We start from the raw sequence: 23,175 nt of genomic DNA, 5'->3' as shown, positions 1-23,175 counted from the left end.
TAAATGTACTAATGAGCAAAATGCACCAAAATTTTTGGCCAACAGTTGAACTATCAATTTCATATTTGTTATTAATATTAGAAACTCGGCCATGAAAAGCGTTTTATTTTGAATCACTATAGATACTGTTTGATACTGTCAGTCACATCCCATTCTTAGGGGCTTCACTAGGTTTTGTGAAAGCCCAGTAAGCCAGTGTTTCCTTAAAGCCGTCATCAGTCCCATTTCCTGATGCCACACGAGAAAAGGGCTCCATGTAGAATTTCGCTTCTTCCTAGAAGTCTCAGGAAAACTGCAAGTATTCTGATGAGCTGGAAATATATGTCTCATGACGAAATGCATCGCCTTCTGTTTAGCAGGGTCCAGGGAGGTTAGGACACAGAAGAAAGCTCTCAATTAGAAACAAAGACATGTAATTACTCTAGAGTGGAGATGACCCTTCCGTCCGTAAGACTGGGAGCAGCAGTTGGGGCTCATTAGTAAAGAGCTTTATTTCTCTCGTCTTCTGGACAGTGTTCTCTGTGTTACTGAAGTCTTCCCTTTGGGTTCCTGGACCGGGAATATTAACCATTGCCTCTCGGCCACCCTTTTTAGGATTCCAGCTTTCCCTCCTGGCCAGAAATGTTCAGCCTGGACTCATTCAGAAAAGGTAAGAATGTTAACTGTGCTTCTGACCTCGTGCCCTTCTTCCCTGTGACGGGCAGCTGTGAAGGCTGTGAAAACCCCTCACCAGTATGTTGTTCTTGGACCCCTTCTTTGGGTGACTTTCCAGAGTCCTCCATCACGCGTGATCCTCATAACCCGTGCCACCTCTTGCCCAGGACTTGGTGTACATTTGCCACCCCTCCCCCTGAAATGCCCTCTCCCACGTAGTCACTGCTTATTGAAATCCTACGAATTTTTCCACGCCAGTGTTTTATACCATTTCCTTCCTCCATGAACCGTTTTTGATTCTGTCAACCAAAGGCAATCTTTTCTGTCTGACTTGCCTCAGCACCATACCAGGTGCGCAGTCTATTCTGAATTAAATGAAATATTGCGCCACTAGATTGGAGGCTCACTGCTGCCAGGGCCTGTTGTGCTCTTTTATCATCCATAGTACCTAGCACAGCAGTTGCACGAGCTAGGTCTCCATAAACGCTGCTGGAAGTGGATGGAGTCATTGTTATATTCCTGGTCACGGAAGCTGTGGCAAGTCTTGAAATCAGTGCCCTCCAGCAGATGGGGTGAGAGAGTTGCATCAGCAATGGCAGAATTGAGCCCTGGCAGGGCGGAGGGTAGCTTACAGGAAGTGATGTAGCTGATAAGGACTTCAAGGGCCCCGAGGGAGGGCTTTGTGTGCCTTAGACAGGCCATGTGTCACGCGGGGCGTCTGGCGGGGTCTCAGCTCCCGCTCCACACAAGAACACAGGACACGGTGAGGCCAAAAAGGAACACCCATGGAGCCATAGGTGGGTGAGTCACACCACTATAGTCTCACTGGAGGCTGAATTCACACGACGTGCGACCTGCTGTCGCTTTTCTGCCAACTGACCAACTCCCCATTTGCTAGCTGCAATCTGCCTCTCTGCAATCCGCAATCCACATTCCGCCGCTTGCTAGCTCAGCCACCATCTTCTTGCCAGCCCCCATTTGCTGCTAGCATAGCCACAGCAGTTATATTAGTGGCCAAAGGCTCACTGTTTACAGCTGACAGCCAACTAGCCACAGCTGATGGCCATCCAATCACAGTTGATGGCCATTTACTACCTGAGCCAGCACCTTTCCACGTGAGGCCGAGAGCCTGGAAACTGCACTCCTGGCTCTGTCCCCACACCGTGACTTTTCTCCTTAAGGGAACAGAGTAAAAGGCCTGTCGCCTGTATTGAGGCTGACCGCGAGGCACCTGTCTGAGCATCTTCCAAATAAATGAGAACCGTAAGAGGCCTTCCCTAACCGCTGATTAAAGAGATCTTTCCATTGTATCTCTTCTCCAAGTTATGCTCCTAGAGGCCTGGGAAATCTTGGCCTGTTGGTACCACCGAATGGGGCCAGAAGGAGGGCTGGATGTACCAGGGCACAGCAGCCTCTTCCTGCCTCCTTGTCTGTCTTAAGCCGCCCCCTCTGTTTCCATATTACATGAAAAAAATTAATCTCTGTCATCCTGGTTTGGTTGTGGGTTAACTGTGTCTGAAAAAAGCAATATTGAACTTGAGATTAGTGTGGACAGCACATTTTGAGCTGAAAAGAAGTACATTTAATTGCTTTATGTCTCCCTGCTAATCAGTGGGCTTTGTGGTCCACTTTGTAGAAGTTGGATGGAAATGGGCTTTCTTATCGTGGGAGCGTCTCTGACTTAAGAGCACTGATTCTGTGAAGAGATGGAGGCCCGATAAAGTCACGATCCTCCTTTTTCCATTTAACTCGGACGTGATAGGGAGATGGTACCAGGTGAGAGAGTTTGGGGGCAAAATTCCTTCATAGCATTTGTGATTTTACTTCCTAGGCTGGGATGGATTTGTTTGAGAGATTGTCCATCAAGGGTGACATCAATAGCACTCAGTTTAGCTGGAGGCAGTGCAACCTCTCTGAGCAAAAGCTCCGGACCCAGGTGCCCAGTGGGTTCAGGTTACCGTTCTGCCCCTCGCTCAGGAGGCCTGAGCAAGTGACAAAGCCCCTCTGCTGCGATTTCCTCACGATCTGAGTGGGCCAGATCATAGTACCTGCCTCATAGGATCAGATGGCCTAATACACATAAAGAGCTTAGAACAGGGCCTGACACCTGGTAAACTCACCATCTGTGTTAGTAATTAAGTAGCCTCAGGACTAATAGTCTTATTTGGGGCCTTGCCTTCCACACAGGTAAGTGTTGTGTTCTCACCAACAGCCAGTTCATGCTTGGAAGTCTCAGGGAAAACCATCAATCAGAAAGTCACTGTTTAGAATATTGTCCTTCAGGCAAACCTATCTTTTCAGTTTCTTGACTCTAAGGCCGAATACCCTTTCCTGTCTTCTGAATGCTGATATCACTTGTGGTTTACATCATGACCTTGCCAATTGGTCATGTGTGGCCTTGTGACACTTTTATATTGTTCTATAGGACTGTAATTTATCTCTTACAGAGTTTTTATATGTTTCTTTGTTCCTCATGATGAGATCATGAGCTCCCTAAGGTGTCATGACTCTTGAGAGGAAATGTCATGTGGTGTGAGTCTTGGGGCTCCCGAGTCAGACTGGCTGGGGTTCAAATCTGGTCCCCACCAACATGAGCAAGGTGTTAACTTACCTGGTCCTGTTTCCCAGCCCTTATCTTCAGGGATATAGTGAAGATTTGAGATGATGTAGAAAAGCACTGGGTCTGTCCCCAGCACCTAGTCTTGGGTTGGAAGGTCCTTGATAAATGTGAGTAGCTTGATTTATCTGGGGTGCAGATCACAGCCGATGTTTTGCTGGAGAGTGGCAGCCTGGCCTCAGCATGCAGTGTGCTGTGTGGCTGCACAACTGGGCAGCTGCTGCACAGGGGACACCAGGGTGGCGACAGCTGCGTCTCAGAGAGGCTTTCTGTACTCAGGGGCTTCCAGTCTCAGTGGCAGGGCCATTTGATGGTTCTGGTGGTGATGGCTACAGCAATTCCCTGTGGCAACCATCTTTCCCATTATGGCATTCAACAGAGCTGCCAACACCCCCCAGTTAGAATACTTAAGTGCCTGGTAAGTGACCTGTTGTTGCCTTCGTCAGCAACTTAACATAAGTTTCTTATCTCTCAGCTGTAATGCCATCAGAGTCAGGCCACAAAGAGCAAACTGAGTCTTTTACAGGGAGCACAAAACTGAAAAGCACTGGATCAACAGCAAGGACATGCAGTTTTTTCCAGCTCCATGGTCAGAAGCGGGCTCAGGGATGTGGGATTATAACAGCTTTGCCCCAATTACTGAAAATGCTCAATGAGATAATCAGTAATCAAATCATTCTTCTTCTTTTCTTTTTTCAAATCCAGCATCCCTGGGTATGAATGGGGATCCTTCTCAAACAGGAACAGAGAGGTGAAGCTGGTCATTTCCAGCCTTAGCTTCCAGACAGAGCTGGAGTGAGTTCCAAGATAAAATAAACCTTGATCCTAAGTACTGTGTTCCAGAAGACCCTACAGGCATTTCTATTCTGACACTATATGTGTTTTCTGCAAAATCACACACCTTTAATATTGTGCGGGGGTTTATGGGAGAAATAGAGTTGAGGCCTGGTGGCTGAAGTGGCCCTCTGGGGGACCCATACAAGGACAGCTACCAAAAGTGGAAGGCACAAGTGAAAGAACCCCAGGGGTTTACACGGTACTATGGCTTTTCAGTTTTCAACTCTTCTCCTGTCTCAGCCTCACAACTCAAGACTATAGAGAAGTACATGGGGTGGGTGTTAAACTCGTAGAAGGTGGCTAACGGAACAGGGAGAGTTTGAGGGCTTTTGTGAGAGTCAAGGAGGGAACTCTACAAGGCTATCATGTATCATCACATCTCTAAAAGACAACTGCCTTCTTTCTGTGTGGCATTGGTGACACTTTCTCAGAACCTGTGACTGGCTCCAGATACTGCCCAGCAACCGTGCTGCCCAGAGCCCCTCACAGATGGCCTGGGGTGAGTCAGTCCAGGGGTCTGTAACTGTGAGGTGTGAGAAGATTCCGCCCTGATGCCCTCTCTCTTTCCCCAGATCGGGCCCAGCACAGGCAGCGTCAGTGCAAACTTCCCCCACCCCGCCTTCCACCCATGTGTGTCAACCCTGCCCCTGGAGGGACCATCTCTCGAGGTAAGGGAGGAGCCTTGCCTCCAGCACCAGTTTGGTCCAGGGTCTGGGGAGGTGGGCAGCAGCGGGAGCCCGGGTGCCAGGCCTCTGGGAAGTGAGGAGGAGTGGGGTTAGCCGAGCAGTTGGAGCCCTCAGGGTGAGATCACGTGGAAAGGTCTGGGCTATATGTCATGGTCATTGGCTACATGGCTTGGACCCTGTGATCTCCTGGGGCCTCCTCATGTGACCAGGAATGAAGCCTAGGCTCAGTCTGGCTGTTTGGCACAAGCATGGACCATCTGCAGGGTTTGGCTCCTCTAGGCTGATGGCTCAGGTGGTTTAAAAAGTACAGGGCACTCATAGCAGGGCCAGACTCTTCCCAGCACCCTCCATCTTGGAGGCTTTGGGGATGCCTGGTCAATCACTTCCTGTCTCCCCCAGCACCTCAAAGCACTTTACTGACATTAAAATCTGCCTCTTAGTCCATCTGGCTCCCTTTTGGTCGGGGAGAATGTCAGAGCCCTCGGGACGGCTCAGCTCAGGTCCCACTGATATCCAGGGACGGGCCCAGTAATAGCACCCAGGGAAGCGTTTCTGCCTGTGAGCGTCTCCTCTCTTCCTTCAGACTTAGATCTCTTCCAGGTCTGCTAAGACCAGTGCTCCTGTGGTCTCTTGTCCTGACGCTGCCTCTCTCTGCCCCACTGGCTGCCTGCGCACACCCTTCCCCCAGTAGCCTAGCAGACGGACGCTGTTTTAGGTCATAGAGTCTTTGTCTCATGTCCCCTTTAGACTCTGTCTGTAAAGTGCTTTGAAGGTAAGCGCTCGGGAGGGGTGCAGGGAGCACAGAGCACCACGGTTTCTGCAGCACACGCGGCTGCCATGTTCCCATGCAGTCTGCACACCCACTGCCCTCCTGCTGCAATGGCCCAACTACGGCCAGCAGTATAGAAATGAGTACTTCCGGCCCCTCTGACCATTTGACTTAGGTGTTAAAGAAATGCCGCCCCCTACCATTGCCAAAACAAGAGTTGATTGCCCTTTTTTTCTTCTTTCTTAAAATGCCCTGTAACTCGAAAAGGCTGAACGCTAACATTTCCAACATGGCAGGTGAGTGGCTCTGAGAGTGTCAGATGTGCTTTGGCTAAGCTTAAAGATGGTTAGTTGGGATGACGCAGGCAGTACAGGTAGGCAATGCCTCCTTGAGCACATGCAGAGGAGAAGGTCGCCGCCTTAGGGAGGGGCAGTTCCTCCCTGTGGGGCCGCCCCTCAGGCCCCACTCTGTCTTCCCCTGAGGGGTACAGACCTTGAGTGTGATTGTCTCCTCACAGCTGTGCCTCCAGAAGGTACCCATGGGTGTATGCATCTCGGCCTTCTCTCTCTCTCTCTCTCTCTCTCTCTCTCTCTCTCTCTCTCAAGGGTTCTTGCCTCTGTTTCTTCATCACAGAAGCAACAGACCTCTTAGTCCATATATGACTCTGGGACCTGTCTGCCATGTTTTCTGATTCTCTAGGGGCTTTGGTGGCAGGCAGGCAGGAAGGATGTGGCAGAAACAGTCTTCTGGCGTTCAAACAGGAAAACAGCGCTCAGAAAAACTGTCCACTTGAATAGGTTATAGTGCCCATCAGAGTCAGATGTGGAATTGGGAAAAACTATCACCTTCTTTCCTAAGCTACACCCTCCCACCCCCATCCCCACCCCGCTGCCAACTTCTGACCAAAGCCTCTTTTTAAGGTAAACGGTGAATAAACTAAGAAACACCTCTAAGCCTCCCCTGTGAAGTTTGCCCACCCACCCAGATCGGAGACGCAGAGCACTGGAAAGCAACACGGCTAACATTCCTGGCAGGATCCTGGGGGCCTGGAACTGGTCTTTCTTGTCCATTCTCTCAGACAGATGTGTCCCTTCCTCTTGGTGTGGTGGTTTACCTTAAGGGCCCTTGTGGCTTACATGTGTGAGTGGGAAAGCAGTGAGGACAGGTAGGGTGGTCAGGGTGGCCCCCCAGCCCCTGTAGCTCCTTACCTTTCTTGTTCCCGATCAAGTGGACCATTTCTTGCCATTTGGACCATCCATAAAGTAACTATGGTTGAGGACGTTGGCTGAGACCCCTGGTTTCTTCAGGTGTCGGTGGTCCTTCTCTTTCCTTCCAGAAGTTCTCTGCTCTGCCCAAAGTCGGGACTCGCTTGGGCTTCCTCCTGTTGCTTTTTCCTGGGGCCTCCAAAGTTTCAGGGTCTTTTACACTGTAATTCCATGCTGCTAGATGTTGTTGTTTAGCACGTGTGGTACCAGATGGTGTGCTTGATCCAGAAGTGAGCGGACAGACCTCTGAGCCACTCACCCTTTTCTCTTCTCAGAAATTCCCTTCTTTTTTACAGGCAGACGAGTCAACACTCCCTCCCTAAAGAATGGAGAGTGGAGGAGAGAAGGCTTAATGTTGGTGGAAAGGAAGGGGCGCATGCCTGAGCCCCTGTAACTTTCTTCAAGGTCCCCTAAAGCAGGAGTCAGCAAACTTTCTTTAAGGGTCAGAGAGTAAATGGGCTTTGTGGACCGTGTAGTTTCTCTTGCAGTTACTTAACTCGGCCATTATAGCATGAAAGCAGTGATAGATAATACGTAAAGAGATGAGCATGCCTATATGCCAATAAAACTTTATTTGTAAAAACAGGCAGTGGGCAGATTTAGTCTGCAGGCTATAGTTTGGCAATCCCTGCTCTCGGCCAAGGGAGAGAAGATTACAGAACCAGAAGGGCTCCAAGAGCTGGTCTAAGAGTCGTCCTCATTTTACAAGAGGCAGTGAGGTTTGTAGAGATGAAATATTTACTCAAGGTGACATCAGCTCTTAGAGCCCAAATGAAGTAAATGAAATAGGAAAAGGGGAAAAGGTGCTCCCTGAGAACCAACTAGTTGGTTGGTGTCCCCTGATGCTTTATTTATTTTTTACATAAAATTTCAAATGTGTTTGAAATACATTTTCTAAAATCAAGAAAGTAGTATAATGAACCCCCACGTCCCTGTCACCCAGCTTGAACAAACTCCTGGCTAATCCCTCCACGTTGGCCTCTTGGAAGCAGACCCGTGAAACCATAGCATCTCCACCTCGGCCTGACTCCGCTGGTTCTCGAGGCAGAGTGCTGTACTGAGGGCTTCCTGAAGCGCCCTGATGGGCTCCGGCTCCGGGTCTTTCTGTCTAGGCTGTTTTCCAGCTTTCAGACACCCCCGTTTTCAAAATTTGGCCTCAGCCCCTGCTGCCATTACCAGACTTCGTAAGCTTCTGGGTTCTTTTGAGGGAATTTGAGCTGCTAAGAGCCCTTGAATACTCCTGAAGCTGGGTGGATGCCTGAGCTTTTGGCCAATTAAAGTGCCATTTGTCCAAATTCAAAGCTCTTGGAGAATCATGTTCTGCCCCAAGGGTCTTGCCATCCCAATGTGGAGGAGCTGGGTGGGGGTGTTTGGTACAGATGGTGGTGTCCCCTGGTGAGGTCAGATCATGGCTGCCAAGGCCACTTTTACTTTAGCCCCTTTCTTGATAAAAACCAACTGAGGAAGGAATAGAAGAGGGAGAGTTGAAGCTGCCCCATCCTGCCCTGGGTCTGTCTCTAAGGCACCTGTCCCCTGTTACCTCAGACCTCAGAAGGCCGGGTCTTCTCTAACAGAGCACTCTGCAAAGCTGCCTTCCAGACATTCCCATCTTATCCTAACCACGGCCATGCCAAATGAGCAGAGCAAGTTTGCCCTAATTTGCCATTGTCCAAGGTTCACAGCTGGTAAGTGATGGAGTTGGGACTAAGTAAGCCCAATATTAGTACTCAAACCCCATGTTCTGGCCATTGGCCAGTGGTTCCCAAAGTGTTGGGAATTTGTTAAATCTGGGAACTTGTCAAAACTGCAGGTTTCCGGGCCCCCACAGCAGACCTACTGACTAAGAAACTCTTGGGGTGGCTCCTAGCCATGTTTTAATAAACTCTCCAGGGGATCACCAGTGTCAGATTTAGAGTTTACAAACAAAACCCTCCCAGCTTACCCCCCAACTGCACTGCCAACCTCTGACCAAGGCCTCCTTCCAAGCAAATGAGACCTTGAGGCCCCCTTGCTGTCATTGTCACTGCCTCAAAATGCGGGTTCAGTCTGATTCGCAGCTGACGGGAAGCCCTGCTCCTCTGTGCCATAACAGGCAGAAGAGGAACGAGCCTGGCTAGAACACAGGCGTAGTAGTTTCGGTCCAATCCCACCTGGTTTTCAAACAGGTGAAGAACGGCAGCTCAGGCTCTCACTGCTGGACCAGCTTGGTTCTTGGGCCCAGTGTCCAGGTCTTTGACCTCTGACGCCAGCGCTGGGGAGTAAATCTGGTCTGGTTATGGTCAAGAGGTCTTCCCTGTCCTGGCTCCAGATGCTTCCCCGGGTGTACTCTGTAAGCCATTCAGGGCGATGGGGTGCCCTCGTTTAGCAGTTCTCTTAACACTGGGTGGTCTGCAGTGCAGTTCTCTTAACACCGTGGCTTGGAGTGCAAGCCCATTTGCCAGGGCTCGTGAGGTATTTACGGATGGATGTTGAACTTAGGTCTGCACTATTTCCCAAAATATCTCATTCCCTCTTTCTCCCTCAGATTCAGGTGACGAGTCTGTGGGTTTAGATTTACCGGGGAGTGATTTCGGCAGGGTCCGGCCCAGGGCCTGCGTGCTCACGGGTTGACTAGAGCCAGGGCGCCGGAGGCCCTGTGCTGTGTGAGGCTGGATGGAGCCTGGCGGCTGGGGCCGCCTCGGCCCTGCCCTCGGGTCCGCCCGTCCCGCAGGGGGCGCGCAGGCCGCCCGGTCCCGCCCTTCCGCGCTGTCCCTGCCTGGCTCCGGGACCGCGGGGGCCGGCGGGAGCGCGATGGCGGCCGCCAGGAGGTTCATGGCGCTGGCCGCCGGCGTCTCTCCGCGCCTGCGGCAGCCTGGTTCCCGCGCTGCCGGGCGACAGGGACGCTCGCGCGGCTTCTCATCAGACTGCGCCCGCCCCGACCGCAACAAGGAGGCCACCGAGGCGGGGGTGGCTCCCTGCGGGCCCGAGGAAGGCGACGGAAGCGTGGTGAACGGTGAGGGCAGTGGCCGGGTCGCGCGACGCCCTTGACTCCTGGGGATGGCAGAGCTAGGGGCGCGGGCCGGGGTCGGGCCGGCGGGCTGGGCCCACTCTCCGATCGAGACCGCTATTCGCTGGCGGGTCGCAGCCCTGCTGTTCTAAAGCTCAGTGTAGTACAGGCGCCCATGGACCCCGAGCACGGAGGCTCTGGGACTGCAGCGCCTGCACCAGGCAAGAACAGGTGAGAGGCGCGGGACCTGGAGAGAGGGGCAGAAAACGGGTAAACGTCGCCCGGATGGGTGGTCAAGCGTTAGAGCATCAAGGGTAAAGCACATACATACCAGTGTGGGGAAAAGCCCCAAATACACCTGGGACTTCAAGATCTCAAGTAGAGATGGAATGATGGCTCTGGTGGATCGCAGCGCTGTGCCTCCTGAAAAGTGAATGGAATGAAACTGGTGAGAGCATCCTTGCCCATCAGGGATGGATGGAGAGTGCTGGCCTCTGCCTGCCTGCCCTATAGAGCTGGAGGGGGCACCAGCACAGGTCTGTTTATACCTGTGGGTCTAGTGGGCTACTTAAAGTTGGGTCCTTGGGAATCAAACTCTTTTGAGTCTACTTAGATAGTACTTTTTTTTGACTGCTTGATTCTTAGTTGCTTTGCAAGTTATCATTTAGAGGGAGCGCCAGAGCCAGACAGGATTGTCCCTCTTGGCTAGTTGCACAGGAGTCTGCCCCAAGGAAGCAGCCTCACCCCAGACAGCAGGGTTCCGTCAGAACTCCTGGAGGAGCTTTTCCCTACATCAGAACCCAGGGATCAAGTGTCTGTCCAGTGCTGTGAACAAGCTTCCCCAGTGATTTAGGGTTGATTTGTGCAGGTGCACGTGTGTGCATATGTACACCCTACAAAGTTTCTTTTTGGAGCTGGTTTAAAGTTGACTATGCCAGAGGCTGAGTGGAGAATGAAAAGGCTTCCTCTCTCCTCTGTCGGTCTCTGACCATGAATTTCTTGAAGGGCTACTCGGGTGCTTTGGGGCCCTTCCTTCTGTTTTTAGATGCTCCCAGCAGGCTTCTTCATGGTCTGGCTAAGCCCTGTGTCTGGCACAAGCTGGCTCTAGGTGGACATCTCACTCATTTGTGCTCTGGGATTGGTCCAAGTAAAAAAAGTGAGGTACGTCTCAGGGTGTCTGCTGCCTCCTGCCACCACATGACTCCAGTGGACTCGGGGAAGGAATAGCTCACACCTGTGTCTCAGCTATGGAGGTCTCTAATCAGTGTCCCTACACATAGTCTGACTCTAGGGAGACCTATTGTAGGGTGCTGAGGACAGTTGACAGCTGGAACCTGGTATTTAGACTTGGGCAAATCCTCCCTTTTATGTGTCTTTGATTTTAGGAGGGGTCTTGCATTGTCTTAATCTCCAGTTTGTGTGTGTGGTGGATTTTTATTTTCTTTGTTCATTGCTTTCTTCCAGACATTAGAATAGGGGGTTTGTTGCCATCTCAGCTTTTGTAGCTGGCGTCTTAAATCAGGAGCTTGGTGGGGAAAAGGATGCTGGCTGGTTCCCTCTGTGATGCGCAGGGCATTGGCCCTCCTTCAGGAGATGGTGGTGCAAGCGGGTCTAGCCCCAGTCTCCCTTGTAAACTCGGAAGCCGTTCTGCTCTCCTTTTCTACGATGCTCCTGGGTGGTTTGGGGTCATGAGCCAACACCCTGTGTATCCAGCCCAGGGATGCCCTAATACACATCCCATGGAGTTTTTAAAAGGAAAAGAACTATAATGCTTTTGTTCTTATTTTCTTAGCTTCTAGGGACCTATTAAAAGAATTCCCACAGCCCAAAAACCTTCTCAACAGTGTGATTGGAAGAGCCCTGGGCATCTCACATGCAAAAGACAAACTGGTCTACGTACATACAAATGGACCGAAGAAAAAGGTAACTCCACTGCTGGCGGGGACGTGTCAGTCTGCCTCTCAGGAAGAAGACTGGCTGCCCTTTTCTCCTTCAGATTTCTTTGTCAAGGAGGCCATTTCTGAATTGAAAACAGTCAGCAGAATCTCAGAGCAAAGCTAGGTTTGAAGAAGAGCCTGGTTTAGGGAAAGGGAGCCCAGGGCAGGTGAAGCGAGGGCTTCTCATCTTGGGTAACACCCCCCCCATGCAACTAACTGGCACTGCAGAGGGTTAGAGACGACGATGGGAATTCCTGCTCCAACAGCCTTGTCTGTCCTGGGACCCACTGAAGCCTGCAGGCAAACCATTCTGAATGAAGATTTTTAACATTAAAGATGGGTTCCACCTTGCCCCCTGGCCAGAACATGGCACTTCGAAGAAGCAGAACTAGGTGGGACGAATGGCTTGAGGATGGGAGAATTAGAGCCTTACAAGGAGTCATTGATGGGGGGGCGGGGGGTCTGTCCTGCACGGCTGCCGTGAGGTCCACGGCTTTGCTGCTGAGTCTCCGCGGGCTATGCAACAGCTTTGCAGTCTGGAGGGGCAAGAGTCCTGATTCTGTCTTCTCTTCCCCAGAAAGTCACCCTCCACATAAAGTGGCCCAAGAGTGTGGAGGTCGAAGGCTATGGCAGCAAGAAGATCGATGCTGAGCGCCAGGCTGCAGCCGCGGCCTGCCAGCTGTTCAAGGTGACCCTCCCCTAGCAAAAACCATGCAGACCTCTCTGCTGGGACACTCCTTGCCCCTTGCTCTGATGGCCTTTCAGGTGGAGGTTGACAGGGTTCACCACTCACCTGTCCTGAGCCCTTCCCGCCTCGTGGTTCCTTTCTTGCTGTTCAGCCAACAAGGGAATAGCGTTTTTTCCTGCCACTGTAGTTACCTACTTTCTGAGGTTTCAGAAACCACAGAAAGGAACCCCTTCATGAAGCACACTCCCTACATACAGCACCATGGATGTACGTCCATTTGGGTTTCTATCTGTCTTTTCCCGTTATTTAATGGTGTTTTCCCTGGATCCAGATGTCCTCTCTTACTTGCAATGGAAGCATGGTACTGGCTTTCCTCACTTCCCAGTGGTCGCACATGGTTGCTTTCAGGCTTTTGGTTTCCAAGCATTTGTAGACCTTCTCTCCAACCTTTCTCTCCACTCCTCATTGATTGTGCCAACCTTGAATCTTACTCAGGGTCCTAGGTCTCCATCTCTGCTCTGACAAGGACAAAACTGTCAGCGTTGTCCTTTGGCTTCTCTCCGCTCATGGGCTCCCGGCCTTCACTGTGTCTGCTCCTTCCTACATCGGAGGAGGAAAGTTCCTCTGCTGTCCTGCGCCCCCAACCACTCCGCTCTTTTCTCTGTCCCCTCTGTGTCCCCTCCCCACCGCTCCCACCCTTTTACTTACTTCTCAGATTCTTCTTCTTCTGATTCTTTTCTGTACGCTTCAGAAATACTTAAGCGTGTCCTCTGATCCCTCCCCTTGGCCCTGCGGCCACCGCACACAGCTTCCCATGCTGTGCTTCGCATGTTCTCTGCTCCAGTGTTGCGCTCGCTGGCTTATCTTCACATCCACACAGTGGGACGTGTAGCAGCTGACTGTTGACTGACGGGAACAATGCTTGACCAAGCCCTTAGCCACTGGTCCTTGCTCTGCTCGAATGCTCTGTAGCTTTGGCACTGCCAGGCGTCCCTTCCTCAGCCTCTGGATGACACCTGCTCCTCCTTCCCTCTGGGGCTCCCCAAGGCCATTTTCCTCACCCACGCTTTGTAAACATCTCTTTCTCGATACCCCTTTTCCCTAGAGAAATCTCGACTTAGAGGTTCAGCCACGTTCTCTGTGTTTAATGTCTAAGAAGTCTCTGTCTCCCATAGAGTTCAAGGGTTCTCAACTAGGGGGAGGTGTCCCCCAGTGGACATTTAGCAATGTCTGGAGACATTTTTGGTGGCCACAACTGGAGGAATGGTACTGGTGTGAAGCCAGGGATGCTTCTAAATGTCCTACAAGGCACAGCAAAGAATGAGCTGGCCCAAATGTCAGTAGTGCCGAGGGGGAGAAACTGGTCCCTCCCGGGACCTTGGAAGACCCTTTAAACCCAGCCTGTGTGCACAAGTCACGAGCACATTGCTCCCCGGCCCTTCCTCTTTCCCTGTGTGTGCTCAAAGCCTTTTTTTGTTTGTATGTGTAATTGTGGCAAAATACACAAAAGACAATTTATCATCTTACCCACTTTGAAATGTACAGTTCAATAATATTACGCAGTCACGTTGTTGTGCAAACCCATCTCCAGGACTTTTTCATCTTTGTAAAACTGGAACTTTGTCCCCATTAAACACTAACTCCCCATTTTTCCTCACCCGAGCCCCTGACAACCACTATTTTACTTCCTGCTTCTGTGTATTTGACTAAGAAACTTACATTAAGTAGAATCATACAATACTTGCCTTCTTGTGACTGGCTGTTGCACTCAGCATAATGTCCTCAGTGTTCATCTATGTTGTAACGTGTCAGGATTTCACTCCTTTTAAGGCTGAATAATATTCCACTCTGTGCGTGGACCACATTTTGTTTATCCATTCTTCCTTCGATGGACACTTGGGTTGCTCTGCCTTTTGGCTGTTTGTGAACAGGCGTGCTGTGACCACTGTCACATGGCCCTAATGTCAGAAACCCACTTGACGCGTCCATGTCCACTGTCACGTGGCCATGTCTCGCTGTGTTGCCTTTACCACTCCCAACTTGAATTTCCTGAACCGATTCTTTATTCATACTCTGCTCCTTGTTCTTCTGGCTTCTCACTTTCTTCTTCCTGAGACCAGTTGTCTGCAGCTCGGTTCTGCTTCTTAGGTTCTGAGCTTCCTGAGGGCAGGGACCAGGAGTCGTCTGTCCTGCTGATGCTGCGGGTGTTTTTTGCACGTGCAGAGACTCGGCAGATGTTCTATTTGATACTCTCTAGAAAACAATGAAACTACAACACGTTTTAAACTAATGTTTTTGTATAAGTGGCTTTAAAAACACTGCAGGTTATTTCTAGAATATGTTCCCAACATCGGATTCTTTTTTTTTTCCTGAGGGAAGTACCTCACTTCACCCTAGTTTCGCTCCTGTTTGGTGATGCTGGCACCCCTCTCACCATCCTTACTGCTTTAGGGAGCAGTGTCCTCTGAGTCTTCCCGTGGAGCCTAGGGTGCTTGTGTCACAAGGTGTATCTGTTTTGTGGGGTGGGCTACATGTGTCTTAATTGCTGTACTCACTGAGGCTTCTTAGATCACTGGGAGAATGTGTCTGCCTCCCGTTGGGTTTTGTTTTTTTGTTTATTTTTTGTCTTTTGTCTAAGAGGTGTAAGAATTTACCTTGTCATTTTCATCTGCCAAAGCTAGACATTTTGTGTCTTCTCTATGCCCAGTTCTGACTAGGAGCTGAGGCGGGTAGACAGGTGAAAACGCATGGCTCCCACACGAGGGACTTACAGTGTAACCGGGCACATTCCAGGCAGGCTGAGGAATGAGGGGGGTGTAGACCCTCACAACGCCCCTTTCCCCCCAGGGCTGGGGTCTGCTGGGTCCCCGGAATGAGCTGTTTGATGCAGCCAAATACCGTGTGCTAGCCGACCGCTTTGGCTCTCCGGCTGACAGCTGGTGGCGCCCAGAACCCACCATGCCACCCACTTCCTGGCGGCAGCTGAATCCCGAGAGCATCAGGCCAGGGGGCCCTGGGGGCCTATCCCGCTCCTTGGGCCGAGAAGAAGAGGAAGATGAGGAAGAGCTAGAAGAGGGGACCATCGATGTGACCGACTTCCTGTCCATGACCCAGCAGGACCCCCACACCCCACTCAGGTACAGCTGGAGGCGGGGTGCAGGGGAAGCTGGCCACACTGTGACATGGGAGTGGGGCGATGCCTTCTCCGAGACAGGAGGGCCCCTGCCCCATGTCTCCACCTATGTGCCCCGTTACTCACTGGTCCGTCGGCCTGTTCTCAGGGGACAGCCAGCTGTGGTCTTGTACGTGGGGCTGGGCTTTGGCAAAACAGCAGTGTGGCCCTTTCCTCAGAGGACATTTGGGTCCCTCAGAGGCCCAGCAACCACTCTGCCTTCCCCCTGCCCTCGTCTGTGTTTGGGGGAACTGAGGGAGCGTCGGCCACGCTGCATGTCTGAATGTCACCAGCCAAGCAGAGATGCCCAGTCTATCATCTTTTTCGTGCTTCCTGGCTGCCCGCTGTAACTACTCAGTGTCCTGCCTCCGGGGTCTCAGAGCCCGGGGTGAAATTGGCCCGGAAAAAGATAGAGCTTTTTCACCTAAACTTTTGGTCCTCCCAGGGGGGGTTCCCTTGAAATGACAGACGATGACAGTGCTATTAGGGCTCTGACCCAGTTTCCGCTTCCCAAGAACCTTCTGGCCAAGGTGATTCAGATTGCAACGTCGTCCTCCACAGCTAAGGTGAGTTGGATCTCCTGAAAATGCATGGGGGTGGGAAGCTGGCTTGGTTGTGCCTACTTTTCCGCAAGACCAGGTAGGAGGGAAACTACAGGTGTGTGGAAGGGCTGAGCCATCTGTTCTCCCAGCCCACACCTAGGCCAGCTGGGGGGTCCTTGGAGAGCAAAGAGGGTGGAAGAGTGAGGACAGAATGGAAGTCAAAACACAGGAGCACAGGGAGTGTGCTGGGGACTGTGGGAGTGGGAGAGCCATATCTGTCAGGTGTGGCGGACAGGAAAGGAGGGGTCGGGGTGCGGCAGCTGTGTCGCTGAGGTGTGAATTGCATCTTTGCTGCCCGCCCAGGGGCTCTGGTGAAGCAGACCTCTCCGGGCGTGGGCCTTGGCTTCCCTAGGATGTGCCTGGTTTTTAGCACACAGCTGCCAGCACAGCTGTTTGCCTTGAAGATGCTGAGAGGACAGTGAGTTAGAAGGGCAGGTAGTGCCATTGCCTGGACACCATCTTCGCCTGTGATTCACAGCACAGGAGAAGCAAGTCCAGGCGCTGGGCGTGGGGGCTTGCGTCTCTTTTGTCTGTCTGTATGGTGGCACTTGTCGTGTGGCTCGTGTTTGGCACGTGCTGAGCTGGCGGTTAATTCCATCTCCGGGTTCCTTGGTGTTCTGAGAATGCAGCAGATGTTTTCAGTCTGCCTTCTCACAACCACCTCTCTCGCCTTCCCTGTAGAACCTCATGCAGTTCCATACTGTGGGCACCAAGACCAAGCTGTCCACCCTCACCCTGCTCTGGCCCTGTCCCATGACCTTTGTTGCCAAAGGGCGTCGCAAAGCAGAGGCTGAGAATAAGGCAGCAGCCTTGGCCTGCAAGAAACTGAAGGTGAGTCCAGGAGGGTCCCTGGTCCGAAGTGTGAGAGGTCTCAGTGCTCAGTGCCCTTGGCAAACGGGTCCACGTTTTAGGAAGTGAAATCCACCGTACCAGGCTTTGGCCTGGCCATGGAAGTACCTGGTCTCCAAGCCTTGTTTGTCAGGCTGTGGCTGCTGTCCCCAGGACTTGACACAGTCCCTCTGGAAGGGCTTGGCCTGTGAGCCCAGCCTTTTTAGCGCTGTGGGCAGAACCCGGGTGAAGCTAGCAGGAGACCTTCATTGTGGATGGTGAAAAGCCGGAGAGATGGCGCCTGTCTTGAGTGGTAAGCTCAGTGTCTAGAAAGATCCTGAGAACCAGGGCTTTGTGGCCAAAACGAGTAATATGATGTTTATCCGGGATGAAGACTGATGAAGCAAACGATGGCAAGGCAAAGGCACTGGCCTCCGGCTGGCAGTTTCCTCGAAGGGGCTTTGACGGTCAGCAGATGCCCCAGCACTGGGAGTTAGCCTTGTGTCACGATTGCCCGAGAAATTAGTGATTTAGACCCATGTCTAGAGGTTCAGTTTGCAGAACCAGAGGATCGAGGCCCTGCTTTACTCTGAATGGTGCATGTTTGGCTTTGTGAAGTGCATTTTAGATATAGCTGATGGTGAGAGGTAACGAGAGCCTGGAGAACAGAAGAGAGACAGGGACGTGTAAGTGGTGACAGAAAAGGAAATGGATGATACCCCTGGCTCAAGAGCAGAACTAGGGCTCACTGGGAGAGCTTGGAGGAGGTCTGAATTAGCTTGACAGATACAAGAACCAGAAGCCTCGCAGCTGCTGGAGTCCTATTTCAGGAAGCAGCCCCAAGCCGGAGCAATGTTCAGGGAATAATGGGCCGGCCCAGCCCAGCAGAGCAGCTGCCGGTAAACTCTTGCCATCCTGGGAAAGGTGGAAGCCTCTCCTGCAGCAAGGTGGCTGTGTTGGTACCTCCTGTGGTGCACGGACTAGATGCCTGTCCTTGAGGTCAACCAGGAGACCAAAGTAGGAAGGATGCTGGTTCCTGTGGGGGCAAACTTGGAGGAGGGAGTGTTTGACCTGGCCTTCAGGTGGAGAGCAGAATCCAGACATTACAGGTGATGGGGACACAACACTAGAAAAATGATTGGTTTTACACACTTGCCTGAGGTGTTATCTCTGGTGAGATGGCTTTGGGCGTAGGGACGTAGGATGCAATGGTTCCCTTCCAGTGGCTTGTTTTATCAAGCCACATAAATAGGAATGCCATGTCCGTTTGTACGATGGGGTCACAGATGGAACGGGCGCCGTGCAGATAGGAGGCGGGTGGGCTCCGGGGAGGCCGCGGAGGCAGAGGAAGCCTGTGCGGTGTGTCAGGGAGTCCGTGTTGGCAATTTGTGGAAGTGAGATGGGACAGTTGTGGGGGCTCCAGCTGCTGTGGGAGGTTTCTCAGGAGCACACCCACCCCCCCAACCCCCCGTCAAGTGTGAGGCTGTCTGCTTGGACATGTCAGGGCTTGCTTTTCTTGCATTCGTTTTAACTAGTTGATTTCCTTTGGTGGAGATTTACATTTTCCTGGTTCCTTATTTCTCCCTCCTGCGTCATGTCAGCCAGAAACCAAAATCTTAGGAAAGGAAAGCAGTTGCTTTGCACGACTTCCCACTAGAGCCCCGACCTGCCTGGGCCACTTCTGGGGAGGCGGACAGAGCGAGCCCTGTGTGCCACCCCCCCTCCCACCCCCAGAGCCTGGGCCTGGTGGACCGGAACAACGAGCCGCTCACCCACGCCATGTACAACCTGGCCTCCCTGCGCGAGCTGGGTGAGACCCAGCGCCGCCCGTGTACCATCCAGCTGCCTGAGCCCATCCTCCGCAAGATAGAGACCTTTCTGAACCAGGTAAGGGGACCCCTTCCATCCCTGCCTCCATCTTCTCCAGACTCAGAGCTTCTACCCGCAACAACAGGCCTTAGTAACTCCCTATTTCCCCACTGAGGATGAAGCCTGGGGGGGCCCTTACCCTAGCAGCCCAGCTTCGCCCACAAGCGTCCCAGGGCAGTCCTGGACTGTCATCTGCCCAGGGGGTTGTGCCACAGCAGGCGACCCAGAGAGTCACGTGGAAGGGGCTGGGTGCGAGTGAGGAGGAAGGCGTCCCTTTCACCGTTTCGCTTGTTTCTCCTGTCCCCCACCCAGTACCCCGTGGACAGTTCCTGGATCTCCCCAGAGCTCCGGCTGCAGAGTGATGACATCTTGCCCTTGGGCAAGGACTCCGGGCCCCTGAGTGACCCTATCACAGGCAAGCCCTATGTGCCCCTGTCAGAGGCAGAGGAGGTACGTCTGAGCCAGAGCCTGCTGGAGATGTGGCGGCGGCGAGGGCCTGTCTGGCAAGAGGTTCCGCAGCTGCCTGTGGACCCGCATCGGGACACCATCCTGAACGCCATCGAGCAGCACCCAGTAGTGGTCATCTCTGGGGACACGGGCTGTGGGAAGACCACGCGCATCCCCCAGCTGCTGCTGGAGCGCTACGTGACCGAGGGCCGAGGTGCCAGCTGCAACGTCATCATCACGCAGCCGCGCCGCATCTCGGCCGTGTCCGTGGCCCAGCGGGTCAGCCACGAGCTGGGCCCCTCCCTGCGCCGGAACGTGGGCTTCCAGGTGCGCCTGGAGAGCAAGCCCCCGGCACGGGGTGGGGCCCTGCTCTTCTGCACCGTGGGCATCCTGCTGCGCAAGCTGCAGGGCAACCCCAGTCTGGAGGGCGTGAGCCACGTGGTGGTGGATGAGGTGCACGAGCGGGACGTGAACACGGACTTCCTGCTGATCCTGCTCAAGGGCCTGCAGCGGCTCAACCCCGCCCTGCGGCTGGTGCTCATGAGCGCCACCGGCGACAACGAGCGCTTCTCCCGCTACTTCGGTGGCTGCCCCGTCATCAAGGTGCCCGGCTTCATGTACCCTGTCAAGGAGCACTACCTGGAGGACATCCTGGCCAAGCTGGGCAAGCACCAGTACCCACACCGGCATCGGCACCACGAGGTGAGAGCACGCCGCCCCTTCCCACCCAGGGCTCCCCGTCTGACTTGGTGGCTGCCCCTGCCTGTCCCTGTGGCTGGTGGCTTGGCGCGAGGTACCCTCCCCAAGCTTTGGTTTTTCTCACAGAAACAGGAATGATGGGGGCTGTGGCAGGGGTGTGGTGAGGGTTGCAGGGGACATGTTAGGTGTCAGTCTCACTGTGTCCCTGGTGGCCGTGTCCTGTACACGACCCCTGGCCCTGCCTGGGGCTGTGACTGGCCTCTCTTCCCCCACTCCAGTCTGAGGACGAATGTGCACTGGATTTGGACCTCGTCACTGACCTGGTTCTGCACATCGATGCCCGCGGGGAGCCAGGTGGGTGCCTTCCCCACTCGTGCCCGCCCTGGCCCCAACCCCAGGTACCCGGAGCCACACTCATACCTGTAGCTCCCTCTACAGGTGGGATCCTCTGCTTCCTACCTGGATGGCAGGAGATCAAAGGAGTACAGCAGCGGCTGCAGGAGGCCCTAGGCGTTCATGAGAGCAAGTACCTCATCCTGCCAGGTGAGCCCGTGGGCACCCACTCTCTCCGCGGGACTTCTGTCCTGGGGCCGACCCAGCCGGGACTCATGGGCCTGGGTGCTGGCTTTGCAGCCTTTCCTGGGCATATTGACCTGGGCCTCACTTTCAGAGAATGGGGTGAAGATCCTTGCCCTGCCATCATCACAGAGGCTCTGGCCGGAGCATGCCCATAAATAACCACGCTTGCTGCCTTCCAGTGCACTCCAACGTCCCCATGATGGACCAGAAGGCCATATTCCAGCAGCCACCAGCCGGCGTGCGCAAGATTGTGTTGGCCACCAACATCGCCGAGACATCCATCACAGTGAACGACGTCGTGCACGTGGTGGACAGCGGCCTGCACAAGGAGGAGCGCTACGACCTGAAGACCAAGGTGGCCCCCGTCTCCTGGGCCCCCAGGGAAAGAACGCCCAGTTCCCAGATCGGCCTTGTGTGTCTGGAGAAGGCCACACTTGTGGGGTCTCATTGTCCCTGCTGGGGTGGGGCTGTTGAGGGGTTAAGTGAGGTGACGGCCAGGCATGGGGCACTGAGGAAGTCCTGTGGCATCTGGGTCACTGCTCACCTGTCCCCTACCCAGGTGTCCTGCCTGGAGACAGTGTGGGTGTCACGAGCCAATGTGATCCAACGCCGGGGCCGGGCGGGCCGCTGCCAGTCAGGCTTTGCCTACCACCTGTTCCCACGGAGCCGGCTGGAGAAAATGGTCCCTTTCCAAGTGCCGGAGATCCTTCGCACCCCCCTGGAGAACCTGGTGCTGCAGGCCAAGATCCACATGCCGGAAAAGACGGTGTGACGCGCACGGCGGGCAGGCGGGCTGGCCGGCCTTGGGTGGCCAATGGGAACGCAGGCTCACAGGGCTGTTTCACTGTAGGCGGTGGAGTTCCTCTCCAAAGCCGTGGACAGTCCGAACATTAAGGCCGTGGATGAGGCTGTGATCTTGCTCCAGGAGATCGGTGAGTGGCAGGGCTGGGCCCAGCTGGAGTGGCTCCCAGGGCGTGCCTGACCGCTGGCCTGTTGCAGGGGTGCTGGACCAGCGGGAGTACCTGACCACCCTGGGGCAGCGCCTGGCCCACATCTCCACCGACCCCCGGCTGGCCAAGGCCATAGTGCTGGCCGCCATCTTCCGTTGCCTGCACCCGCTGCTGGTGGTCGTCTCCTGCCTCACCCGGGACCCCTTCAGCAGCAGCCTGCAGAACCGAGCGGAGGTGGACAAGGTCAGACCAGTCCCTGCCCGTGGCCCGTTGGCACTCCCCTGCAGCCCTGCACCACCTCCTGTCCTGAGGTGGCCAACTCTAGCCCGTCCCCAACCCCCTCCCCAGGTGAAGGCCCTGTTGAGCCACGACAGCGGCAGTGACCATCTGGCCTTCGTGCGGGCCGTGGCCGGCTGGGAGGAGGTGCTGCGCTGGCAGGACCGCAGCTCCCGCGAGAACTATCTGGAGGAGAACCTGCTCTACGCACCCAGCCTGCGCTTCATCCATGGTCAGCAGGTCCCACACGTCTCGAGCCCCTCGCCCTCCCAGACACCCTGGTGCCCAGGTTCACCCCGACTTTGCCTTCCCAGGACTCATCAAGCAGTTCTCCGAGAACATTTATGAGGCTTTCCTGGTGGGGAAGCCCTCGGACTGCACTCTGGCCTCAGCCCAATGCAACGAGTACAGTGAGGAAGAAGAGCTGGTGAAGGGCGTGCTGATGGCGGGTCTCTACCCCAACCTCATCCAGGTGCTGCCTTGGGAGGGGCGACTGGGCCCCAGCCTTCTCTCCCATCCGCAGCGCCTTGCTCAGCCCACCCATCTTGTCCTTCGCCCCTGCAGGTGAGGCAGGGCAAAGTGACCCGGCAGGGCAAGTTCAAGCCCAACAGTGTCACGTACAGGACCAAATCAGGCAACATCTTGCTGCACAAGTCGACCATTAACAGGTGGGGTGCAGGCGGGCCGGGCAGGGCAGCTGGGATGGGCCAGAAGTGGGGCCTCACCTCACCCAGCCCTCTATTCCCCAGGGAGGCCACCCGGCTACGGAGCCGGTGGCTGACGTATTTCATGGCTGTCAAGTCCAATGGCAGCGTCTTCGTGCGGGACTCCTCCCAGGTGCACCCGCTGGCTGTGCTGCTACTGACTGACGGGGACGTCCACGTCCGTGGTGGGTGCTGTGTGTCTCCCACCCCACGGCTGAGCCCGGCTGGCTGTTTCCAGGGCCTGGCCTCACTGTGGCTCCCCACCATCTTCTCCTTTCCTGCAGATGATGGGCGCCGGGCCACCATATCACTGAGCGACAGTGACCTGCTGAGGCTGGAGGGTGACTCACGCACAGTGCGGCTGCTGCGGGAGCTGCGCCGGGCCCTGGGCCGCATGGTGGAGCGCAGCCTGCGCAGCGAGCTGGCCGCACTGCCGCTGCCAGTGCAGCAGGAACACGGGCGGCTGCTGGCCCTGCTGGCTGAGCTGCTGCGGGGACCCTGTGGCAGCTTTGACGTGCGCAAGTCGGCTGACGACTGAGCCCTGGGGCGCTGGGGCTGTGTACAGAGTGCAAATGTTTATTTAAAATAAAGTTCTATTTATCCCTTGTGA

The 23,175-nt window shown here is 54.2% G+C and overlaps 1 protein-coding gene across 10 annotated transcripts in view; it reads left to right on the top strand.

Moving 5' to 3' along the window:
- The window catches only part of DHX30 (DExH-box helicase 30), a 26,484-nt gene extending 3,309 nt beyond the window's left edge, over positions 1-23,175 (top strand). For 4 of the 10 annotated variants that reach the window (XM_019723984.2, XM_019723985.2, XM_074312444.1 and 1 more), the window contains 20 exons: positions 595-649; positions 4,681-4,776; positions 11,607-11,737; positions 12,329-12,439; positions 15,287-15,576; positions 16,057-16,177; positions 16,895-17,044; positions 18,776-18,928; positions 19,223-20,059; positions 20,335-20,410; positions 20,495-20,599; positions 20,815-20,990; positions 21,195-21,401; positions 21,486-21,567; positions 21,635-21,828; positions 21,934-22,093; positions 22,176-22,333; positions 22,426-22,529; positions 22,611-22,750; positions 22,850-23,175. In XM_019723984.2, coding sequence (XP_019579543.1) covers positions 622-649; positions 4,681-4,776; positions 11,607-11,737; positions 12,329-12,439; positions 15,287-15,576; positions 16,057-16,177; positions 16,895-17,044; positions 18,776-18,928; positions 19,223-20,059; positions 20,335-20,410; positions 20,495-20,599; positions 20,815-20,990; positions 21,195-21,401; positions 21,486-21,567; positions 21,635-21,828; positions 21,934-22,093; positions 22,176-22,333; positions 22,426-22,529; positions 22,611-22,750; positions 22,850-23,103 — 3,573 coding nt within the window. In that variant the 5' untranslated portion in view covers positions 595-621 and the 3' untranslated portion in view covers positions 23,104-23,175. Of the gene's footprint in view, positions 1-594; positions 650-4,680; positions 4,777-5,830; positions 5,860-9,465; positions 9,821-11,606; positions 11,738-12,328; positions 12,440-15,286; positions 15,577-16,056; positions 16,178-16,894; positions 17,045-18,775; positions 18,929-19,222; positions 20,060-20,334; positions 20,411-20,494; positions 20,600-20,814; positions 20,991-21,194; positions 21,402-21,485; positions 21,568-21,634; positions 21,829-21,933; positions 22,094-22,175; positions 22,334-22,425; positions 22,530-22,610; positions 22,751-22,849 lie in introns of those variants that run through there. The other 6 variants (XM_074312446.1, XM_019723983.2, XM_074312441.1 and 3 more) reach the window with 3 other exon arrangements.

The sequence above is a fragment of the Rhinolophus sinicus genome, linkage group LG10 (genome assembly GCF_036562045.2).
Source record: "Rhinolophus sinicus isolate RSC01 linkage group LG10, ASM3656204v1, whole genome shotgun sequence".
Lineage (NCBI taxonomy): Eukaryota > Metazoa > Chordata > Mammalia > Chiroptera > Rhinolophidae > Rhinolophus > Rhinolophus sinicus.
This window is presented reverse-complemented; position numbering and strand designations above follow the sequence as displayed.